The sequence below is a fragment of the Monoraphidium neglectum genome, assembly GCF_000611645.1.
Source record: "Monoraphidium neglectum strain SAG 48.87 unplaced genomic scaffold scaffold01954, whole genome shotgun sequence".
NCBI lineage: Eukaryota > Viridiplantae > Chlorophyta > Chlorophyceae > Sphaeropleales > Selenastraceae > Monoraphidium > Monoraphidium neglectum.
The window spans coordinates 1,217-11,152 of record NW_014011674.1 but is presented as its reverse complement, the minus strand read 5'-3'; the positions used below and the strand labels follow the sequence as shown (position 1 = coordinate 11,152).

Here is a 9,936-nt window from a genome sequence, read left to right as displayed (position 1 = left end):
CCGCAGCCCCTCGCTCCGGCCCGACGCGGCCGCCGCCCGCGGCCCCGTCGGCGCGCCGGGGCCCGCGAGGCGGCCGGCCCCGCTCCCCCATCTCTTGCCCACGCCCTCGCCCCCATGCCCTCACACCGCTTTCATCACCTCGGCCCTCATTTTGATGAAACCAGGACCCCGCAAAGCGGCCCTCATTCTATTCGATACTGCAGCGGGTCCACGAGATGCGCAAGGCGGGGGTCCCCGAGATCCTCGACGTTCTGCGGCCGCGGGGCAACTACAACCCAACCTCGGACTGCGGCTGCTCCGTGATGTGATGTGATGTGATCTGGAGCCGCGACGGCGGCGCCGCGACGGGTCCCAGCCGGGGCCGGCGGCCAGGCGGCGCGAGGCACGCCGGGGCGGCCGCCTGGGACCCCTGCGGGCCGCCGGGCGGGCCGCCGGCGCGGCCGATTTTGGGGCCGCGGCTGCGCTATGGAATAGGGGGGGGGGCAGGACTGACAAGGGACACCAACAAAGCGGCTGCGCACCGCCGTCAGCCATCTCGTGCATATACATTTACACAATACCTACAACACCTGGAACCATGGAACGGACACCTGACCCCTCCTCCCGCTCCCTCGAGCCCTCACTCAACCCCGCCTCGCCGCGCGTGCGGCGCGCCCCCCTCTGCCACACGGCTTTCCGCGCGCGCGTGCGCAGGCGCCCCTCCATGCGCTTGCTTGCGCCCTGTTTGATTCGGGGGGCCCCTGGGTGCTGGATTGTGCCCTCCGCCGCTGCTCGCCCTTTCCCCACACCGCCCGCGGCACCGAAGCTGCGGAGAGGGAGCACAGGCTGCAGGTTAGCCAGCCCGTCGCCGAGCGCTACGGCGCGGCGAGGCCAGCCACCGAGCGGCATCCGTCACCCCCGTCGGGCCGCGCAGGGGTTCCCCCTTTTCCCCCCTCCCTCCACACCGCTCTGCACTCGTCTCGTGGCTATTCGTCGGAAACCCCACTTCAAGGGTCGATTTTGGTGGCGTGACCTGCTGCGGCGGCGCGCGGTGTAGCGGCCGGACACCATGCACGCAACCCCTGCCGGCGCCCCCCCCCCCTTCTCCCGCGCGTATCGACTGCGCTGATCCTCACAGTCCGAGGTGCGGTTGCGCAACCCTCACCCCGCCCCCCAGCCTGCCAGCCGGCCAGCCCCCGTGCCTTGCGGCAGCAGGCCCCGGCCCTTTGCAGCGACCTGCACTGTGTTTTGTTCTGTTGCGAACCCTTGGACCCCGCCGCCCCTGTCGCGCACCCCTCAGCCCTGCCACCGCGGCGCTTGATTATGGGTTCGCAACTGCAACCTCGCCCCGCGACGGCGGGCAGTGCGGCGCTGCGCGCGTCGTCTCGGATCGCGGCCCGTCCGGGCGCGGCCGTCGGGCTGCGCTGCGTGCCAAGGCCGCGGTTGCAGCGATGCCGTCGGCCTGGCGAACAAAACTCCCTGGTTAACCAAGCACCCGCGGGCTCACGGCCGTGCGCGCGACGCACGCCTATCCGATCACAGCCGCCTCCGGGCCGGGCGCGTCGTTTTTGCGGTAATGACGGCTCCATCTTGCTCTAGCCACAGCTGCTCGCGGCACCGGCGCGCGTGAGACGCGGCCTGCTGCTGTTTCAGCAACAGGCACCCGGTCCAAGTCGTCATGCGCTGGCGGCAAACCGGCATCTGTAAGCGCCGCATTACGTTGAATGAACCCCTCACCTACATGTCGGCGGCTGCTATCCGACTGGCACTCAGGTTGAGGACAGCGTTCAAGGGCAACAGCCTCACCAGCGCTGACAAAGCTGTGGCGGTGGTCCAGGCTTGGAAGTTGGGAAGCTTCCCGACCCCAGCACGGCAGCTGTGCGGCGGCTCACGTTGGCGGGCGATCAAAGCAGCAGCACAGGCTGTTGCGGAGCAAACTATTATGCGTGGATTGTAGGAGTACCCAACGTGAGCAAACGTCACTCGACCGCACGCGCTCCAGATCAGGACTTCCAGAACGATCCCGAAAGCGGTCCTGGTCTCAGCAGGCAGCGCCATGGCGAAAACACCGAACGTTCTCTGGGCGCAGCGGCCTCACTGCGTCTACCTCACGATAGACGTGCAGGATGTGAAGGGTGCGCGGGCGCTGGGATCTGGAACCTGTTTAGGCGCGGCACGAGTCGCTTTTAGCTAGGATCAAGCAGCAGATTATACTGCTCGCGCTGCACCGCCAGCTACGAGCCTGTCCGGAAGCTGCGCTGCACAGCGCTGCATGGCGCCGCTCCGCCGCCCCCCCTCTCCTGCACGCCACCGCGCCCTTCTCACCACCCGGGAGTGCCCGGTGGCCATAACAAAAGCCCCCCCTCCCGCCGCACGCCCGCCGCCGTTCCGCAGAGCCCAAGCTGGAGATCACCAGCGAGGACGACGGCAAGCAGTCACGGCTCACGTTCTCTGGCACCGCGTCCGATTCCGGCACCGAATACTCCCTGGACCTCCAACTTTTTGCTGGCGTGGATAAGGAGCAGTCCAAGTTCAACACTCTGCCGCGCCACATATTCCTTGTGCTAGAGAAGAACGAGGAGGGCAGCTGGCCGAGGCTGACTAAGGAGTCGTCCAAGGGGGACAAGCACATCAAGGTGGGCCTGCGGATTGCAGGAGAGCGGTGGATGCTGACGCCGCCCGGGCTCGGCCCCGTGCCGTTCCTGCGTGCGGCCAGCATGCGACGTGCCGCGTTATGGCCGGGAGAGTACATGCCTCCCGTCCCGCCCATGCCTCTCGTCGCGCCGACCCGGGGCGCCGTGAAGCGTTGGGCATCGGAGTGGGATGCAGGCGGGCGAGGGGCGGGGCTACTGGGCGCGTTCGCAGGGCTGTAGCTGACAATCAGCGCTGGCAGAGCCCTGGGGTCCCGGCCGCCCCTCCCCCCTCAACGGGAGCGCCTTGCAGGCCCGCGCACCCCCGCCGCCCTGCAATCGCCCTTCCGCCGGGCAGGTCGACTGGGACAAGTGGGTCGACTCGGACGACGATGCGGCGGACGACATAGACATGAGCGGCATGAGCGGCATGGGCGGCATGGGCGGCGGCATGGGCGGGCCCCCAGGCGGCATGGACTTTGCGTCTATGCTCGGCGGCATGGGCGGCGGCGGGCTTGGGGGGGGCGGCATGGGCGGCATGGGCGGCCTGCCGCCGGGGATGGATATGGAGAAGCTCATGGCCAGCATGGGCGGCGCCGCGGGGGGGCCCGGCGGCGAGGGGGACAGCGACGAGGACGACGATGACGACGACCTGCCGCCGCTCGAGGCCGCCGAGCCGCAGCCGGCCGCAGCTGAGGAGAAGTGATTTTCTGGGGCCTCCGCTGGGAAGCTTCTGGGGGCCACGCAGCGTGCGCCGCGGGCGGGGCCGCGGCGCGATCACGCCGCCGCGGCCCCGCCGCTCGCGGCCGCTGCCATTGTTGCTGTTTAGCGCTGGCCGGCGCACTTTTGTGCAGGATGCACGCGCGGGGCCGGGCCGCGGCCGTCGCCTCGGTTGCTGGTTGGGTGTGTGGTGATGTGCAGGCCTTGCGTCCCGACTCCCATGATTTGGTTTGTGATGCGCTCATGATCTGAATGTGACATTATGGCCTCTCAAGATCACAGCAGCAGCTGTAAGCTTTGAGGGCTGGCAGCCTGGCCAAAATCCGGCTGAAGGCGGGCTTACAGGCTGATGTACAAGAAACCACATCAAAAGCTTCTTGACAGCATTGCACAAAAGTGATTACGCGTTCAGGCTCGCCCGGCGGAACACCAGAAGAGCGCCCCAGAGGCGCGCCGCACTCAGGGCCGCCCGCGTCACGCCTCCGCAGAAGCTTCCCGCACGTGCGCCCGCGCAAGCGCCCGTGCCAGCGCCAGCCGCACGTCCCCGACCCCGCCCTGCCCACTGCCGCCGCCGCCGCCCTCTGCCCAAGCATCTCCGGCAAACCCGCCGCCCTCGCCGCTGTCGGCGGGGACCCCCTCGCACCGCGCCGCGTCCCGCGCGGCGAGCGACGCTCCCAGCACCTGCAGCAGCCGCTGCACGTCGCGCCGCGAGAACGGCGCGTGCGCGCTCTCCAGCAGCGGCGCCGCGTGCCGCAGCAGCGGCAGGCGCAGCGGGGGCGGCGCGAGCGGAAGACCCAGCAGGTCCATCACAGGCGCCCGAGCGGCTTGATACGCCGCACGCAGCGCTGCTGTGGCAGGAGCGGCGCCGCCCTCGAGCCGCCGCCGCTGCTGCTTGTGCCGCTCGCCCGCGGCTGCGGCCTGCGCCGCCTGCGCGGCCGCGAGCGCCCGCAGCGCGCCCTGCAGCCGCAGGCAGCCGCGCAGCAGCTGCAGCTCAGCGTGCGCGACCGCCGGCCCGCTGGCCAGCTGGTGCCGCGCCCGCCGCCGGCGTGCTGCGGCCGCGGCCGCGGCGGCCGAGGGCGTTGCGCCCGACGCCAGCAACTCCCCCGCGGAAGCGCCGCCGCCGCCTTTGTCATCTGCTGCAGCCAAAGACGCGTCGTAACCAGCCAGCGGCGGGAGGCAGTCCAGGAGCGGCGCCAGCTCATCAAGCTCCGGAAGGTCCAGGGGCGCCGCGTCGGGGCCGCCGGACTGCGTCGGTTGGGGCGGTTGGGGCGGTTAGGGCCTCGCTCGCGGCGGGCAAGGAGGATGAGGTGGTGCCGCAGCCCGGGGCCCCGCCCTAGCCTATGCAGCAAAGCGACCCGGACGCTGCGGAGGATGGGGCCGTGCAATGCGAGGGCCAAAACAACCCCAAGGGCGATGTCATGGAAGCATGATCGCGGCCGAACGGGCTGAGAATCAGAGAGAGTCAGATACGAAAACTAGCAAACTGCTGGGGCACTGGTTGAAATCTTGCCACCCACCCGCTCCTCGAGCTGCTCCCGCAGCTTAGCGACCACCGGCGCCACCAGCGCCGCGCCCCGCGCGCCGTCCCCGCCGCGCAGCGCCCACCGCAGCGCCGCGCCGGGCAGGCCGGCCTCGGCCGCGCGCGCGGCGAGGCGGCCGCAGAGCGCGCGCGCGGCGGCGGAGAGGCCGTGGCGGTCGCACAGGGCGAGGGCCTTCAGGGCCGCCGCCTCGTCATCAATGGAGAACTGCATGTTTGATTGCGCCGAAAATAAAAATTTATGAGATCAGTGTCGGGTTTGAGGGTGGCAGGGGGCGGCGGGGGCAGCAGGACAGCAAGGGGTGGACGCGCGCGCGGTCGCGGTGCGGGCGAGGGGGCGGACGCAGGGTGGCGGCTCCAGGATCAGTGCAGGTGTTTGGGTCCTGAAAGCACCCAATCTTCAAGGAGGCGCCCGGGGCCGCGGCACCAGGCGCCACAAACGGAGGCGCTGTCGGGGCGGCGCCCCAGCACAGCCCAGCATAATGCTCTCCCGGCACGCAGCGCAGCCGCGCCTCGCCAAACTGCCCGCGCAGCTTGCACGCGCTCTGGCACGGTCGCCCTCACCGGCAGGCGCGCCAGCAGCGCTTCGGTCGCGTCGGCGCCGTACACAGGACACCACGCAAGGTACTCAGCCGCGACCTGCGCGGTATTGGCAATCGTGCAAGCGTGCGCGCACACGTGTGTGTGTGTGTGTGTGTGTGTGTGTGTGTGTGTCCGCAGCGGGCGTTGTGGTCTGCAGATGCTGTGGACACGTATGTGTGTGCTTTTTGCACAGCTTGATTTACATCACCCAAACCAGCAGCGTGTCAAAGCATGAAACTCAGGTGACCGCATCGCGTGCGACACATCAAATGCTCAATCAGGGCCCCTGCGCGCGGCACTACGACGGCCGTGAGCACGCAAAGCAGCAGTCCAGCATCTGCCCACCTGCCAGGTGCCGTCAGAGGCCGTGAGGGTCTCGACATAGTGCAGCGTGTACATCTCGGCCTGCGTGGTGTGTGTGATGTGATATGATGTGTGTGTAATATATGTGTGTGTAACATACGTGTGTGTGTGTGTGTGGAGTGTGTGTGATGTGATGTGTGTGTGTATGTGTAAGTGTGTGTGTATGCGTGCGCGGGCGCGCACACGGAATATGCACGTCTGCAAGCACATGCTTGATTGAGTTTGTCGCCAGCAACTGACGGCTGCTTCGCGCGACACTCCCAGCGATCTTTTAGTGATGCGATCAGCTCGCCACGTAGAAGCCGCAGAACGCTCTCGCCTCGTCAACAGCGAGAATCCAGCGCCTCCCACCACTGCTCCGGACCCCTGCCGGCTGCCGACTGAGGACGAGGCGGCCCGGCGAATCCAGCACGTGTGGCGCGCAGCAGCTGGGCCCTAGCGCACCTGGTCACAGCCGAGGTGGGGCAGCGTGCGGCTGAAGAGCGCCTCGGCCCTGGGGTACCCCCGCAGCACGTCGTATGCGTGGGCGACGAACCACAGGCCGCAGTAGGGCGAGTTGGTGGTCAGCCGCACCACCCCTTGCACTTCCAGCTGCGACGCCAGCAGCAGCAGCTGGCGTTTTGGGGGCGAGGCGGGGGCGAGGGAGGGAGACGAGGTGTGCTGGGCAGGCGCACATAGGGAGATGTCGGCGCATGTTGGTCCCTGATGGGTGCGGGATGCACACAGTGTGAAGAGGGCCGGCAGCCGAGGAGCACCGGGCGCCGCCGCCGTCATCGCCGCTGCAATGCGGCTGACAACAACTACTAGAGGGGTCATGCGCCCTCGACAGAAGGGCAGCCTCGCGGTTCGCCCTCCCACAGGGCCCCACATTGTCGTGGATGGCAGTCGATCAACAAGGGGTCAAGGTTTTCAGCGAGGGTTTAGGATCCAGGGTTTAGGGGTTTGGGGGAGTGCGCCTCACCTCCCTCAGAAACTCCAAGAAGCCCTCATTCTGGTCCTCCGCGTCCGCCGCGCCGCCCGCCGCCGCCGCCGCCACCTGGTCCGCGGCGCTGCCCAGCAGCTGCTCGAGGTGCAGCTGCGGGTTGGCGTCGGTGTAGCGCCAGAACAGCAGCGCCGAGAGGAGCTCCGCCCAGTTGGCGGCCGCGTCGCGCAGCGCGCGCTCGTCGCCGTTGAGGATCGACAGCAGCGCGCGTAGCCCTGCGCGCGGCGCGAAGAGGCGAGGGGCGAGGCGTCTGGTGTGGCAGGGACGCGGGGCGCCGACCGCCGCGTACGTTGCTTAATTGGATGTCGGGACGCCACAAACGCATGCCGACAAGCGCACCGATCAAGCCGCATTCGAAGTGCGATGCAGCTCGGACGCGGGATCAGAGCAGCCCCGTAATCACCCAACAAGGCACGCAGGCAGACCACCTCCAAGCCAGCAGGTAGCAGAACGCCCGCGCCAACTCGACACACACACACACACGCGCACACGCACGCACACACACACACACACACACACACACACACACGTGCACACACTCACACGTACACGCACGCACACACGCACATGTGTACACACACGTACACACGCACACACACACACTCTCTCACACTCTCTCTCACACACACACTCACACACACACACGCACGCACACACACGCAGCTCACCCCTTGCGCCCTCAGGGTCGACCGCCGCCGCGTCCTCCCACAGCCCGCCCCCCTCCGCCGCCAGCTGCCGCACGCGCCGCCCCCACGCGCCGCGCGCGGACCGGAACGCCAGCGCGTCGTCTGTGGGCAGGCCGAGCAACTCCAGGTCAGAGGGCCCGTCCAGCGGCGACGGCGGCGCCGCGCCGGCGGCCGCGGCGGCGGCCGCGGGGCGCCGGAGGCGGGGCGTGGTGCGCAGAAGGTGGAAGACTCGATCCAGCAGGTCTCGCTGTTGGTGCGAGTGAGGGACGGATTGTTTTGGGAAATGTGAGGGAAGAGGCCAGGAGGGCCCGGGTGCGGCGGGGTTGCATGGCTCGGGTGGGGAACGCCGATGCACGGGGTTGGCTGGTGCCGCAGAGATAAGGGGCGCGCGGGGAGCGGTGGCGCGGCGGGCGGCGGTGGCGGGGTGCAGCCGGGGCAACACGTGCGCATCGGGCGGGTACGCTCGCAGGTGTGCGAGCACGGAGCAGTAAAAAAACCGCTTCCATGTGATACACCAGGTGATGTCATGCTTGGTCATTGGTTCTGACGTGATGCGTACGACGCTGGCGTTAACGGCCTCACCTGCAGGCCGCCGGCGTCTGAGTCAGCGTAGGCAGGGTGCGCCAGCAGCAGTTCCCCCACCGCCTCCAGCTGCCCCACCGCCAGCAGGCGCTGCAGCGTCGGCCAGTACGAGGGCTCCGCCTCGACCCTGCGGGAGGGGGTGCGGGGTGGGCGCACGCGCCGCGGCGGGCGTGGCAGCGCATGAGCGCGGGAGGCAGCTTCTGGAGGAGCTTCTCGAGCTGTTTGAGCGCTACCCCCGACGGGATCAGGTGGCGAAAGGCATGGTGGCGTCGGACTGTGACGCGACTTTGGCCATGGCGCTCTGACTTAGACCCAGGCAGCCCAACTGCATGCAACCCGCCGTGCCGCGCCGTCCTGCGGCAGGCGGCGGAGCGCGCGTGCTGTCGACGGTCGACGGCCACGCTTTCGCCTGCACACCTGGGTGCCGCCTGCAGCGCCTCGACGCGCTCTGTGAGGGTGGGGCTCGCCGGGCCGACCAGCAGCGACCCGTGCAGCCGCAGCCACCGGGCGAACAGCTGCGCGCGGGGCCGGGGCCGGGGCCGGGGGGCCGGACGCGACGGGGTGAGCGCGGGGCGCGAGCTGCCGTAGGCGGCTCGACATGTGGCTGGCGGCGTGCCCTGGCGTGCACGAGGGCGGCTGGGCCCCCATAAATGCTCCAGACGCCCTGGGACCCCTGCCTGCAACGCAAACAAACAGCATCCCGCACCGCCAGGCCTGCGGCCCCCTTGTGCCCGGCCGTCTGCCGTGTGCTCAATGCAAGAGCACCCACCCAGAACAAACAAACACTTGATGGATGCCTCAGGTGCATGCCTTGCGTGCACACACACACACACATACACACACATAGACACGCGCACACCCATCAAAGCGTGCACATGCACGCACACACACACCTCTGCAAAGAAGCCCTCTGTGCTCTCAGGCTCCAGGAAAAACAGCTCCAGCAGGTGCCACACCGCCGCCTCGTACGGCGCCGTCGACGCCTCCTCAGGGTCGTCACTGGGGGCGGGGGCGCGCGCGTGCCGCACGCGCATGACAGCAGTCGCGGCGCGTGCGGCACGGGCGACGTCAGCTGTCATGCCGGAGACCGCCGAGTGGCCGACCGGCAGTGATGTTTGACGCTGACCGTGGCAACTTTGCTGAGCAGCTTCCCTGGGCAGCTTGGGCCCGCCGGTGATCCGGATGTGGCTGTGCTGCAGCCAAGCCGGGCTTGACGGAGGGCCGTCTGCCCCCTCCCCCCCCCCCCGGCCCCGGCGCACAGGCCGCCGCGGGGGCGCGCGCCCTCACCTGCCGCCTGACATCAGGATCTGCCTGACGCCGCGCGCGTAAGACCGCAGCACCGCCAGGCGCGCCGGCGGGGCCAGGTCCTCTGCGCAAGCACGGGAGCGCGGGCGCGACGCGGACCGTGCCGCTGATGGGCCGGCTCGGCTCTGTTGCTGCGGTGGCAAGCAGCAGCGGATTCCTAAATACGCCGCGGCTCTCGTCGCGGGTGGGGCTCTCCGCGACCCCCCCCCCCAAAAAAACCTCCCCGACGCGCCCGCTGCCACGCCGGCCGCGCCGCACCCTGCAGCAGCGCCTGCCGCAGCTGGCAGTACAGGGGCAGTACGTCATACGCTATGCGCCGCTGCTCCATGGTGGGCGCGCTCCTGGGGCGGATGAGTGGAGGAGCGCGCACGCGGGTTGAGCTACTATGAGCCGTTGCCATGGGCGCTGCAGTCGATGCTTCAAAAACCAACGTCCACAGTTGGTGCATCCCTGCCATGGCGAGCCAGCCCTTGTGCTGCGCATACGCTCCGTTGACCTCGCGCACCTCCAGCATGTGCGAGAGCTACGCAGAACCCCGGAGCAGTGTTGCTTTGTGCCTGGCGGCCGCTG

At 69.0% G+C, this 9,936-nt stretch overlaps 2 protein-coding genes across 2 annotated transcripts; one reads left to right on the top strand and one right to left on the bottom strand.

Annotated features, from left to right (window-relative positions):
• Positions 1-2,035: 2,035 nt before the first annotated feature.
• On the top strand, positions 2,036-3,315 carry MNEG_9489 (hypothetical protein; the record flags this gene model as incomplete). The annotated part of the gene is made up of 3 exons (XM_014042040.1): positions 2,036-2,114; positions 2,374-2,615; positions 2,968-3,315. The coding sequence occupies 3 exons, from the start codon at positions 2,036-2,038 to the stop codon at positions 3,313-3,315; spliced, it is 669 nt and encodes a 222-aa protein (XP_013897494.1).
• Positions 3,316-3,803: 488 nt separating this feature from the next.
• On the bottom strand, positions 3,804-9,694 carry MNEG_9488 (hypothetical protein; the record flags this gene model as incomplete). Its single annotated transcript, XM_014042039.1, has 12 exons — positions 3,804-4,574; positions 4,847-5,074; positions 5,431-5,505; positions 5,794-5,853; positions 6,256-6,423; positions 6,773-7,008; positions 7,462-7,726; positions 8,062-8,188; positions 8,479-8,576; positions 8,955-9,060; positions 9,349-9,430; positions 9,625-9,694. The coding sequence occupies 12 exons, from the start codon at positions 9,692-9,694 to the stop codon at positions 3,804-3,806; spliced, it is 2,286 nt and encodes a 761-aa protein (XP_013897493.1).
• Positions 9,695-9,936: the final 242 nt, after the last annotated feature.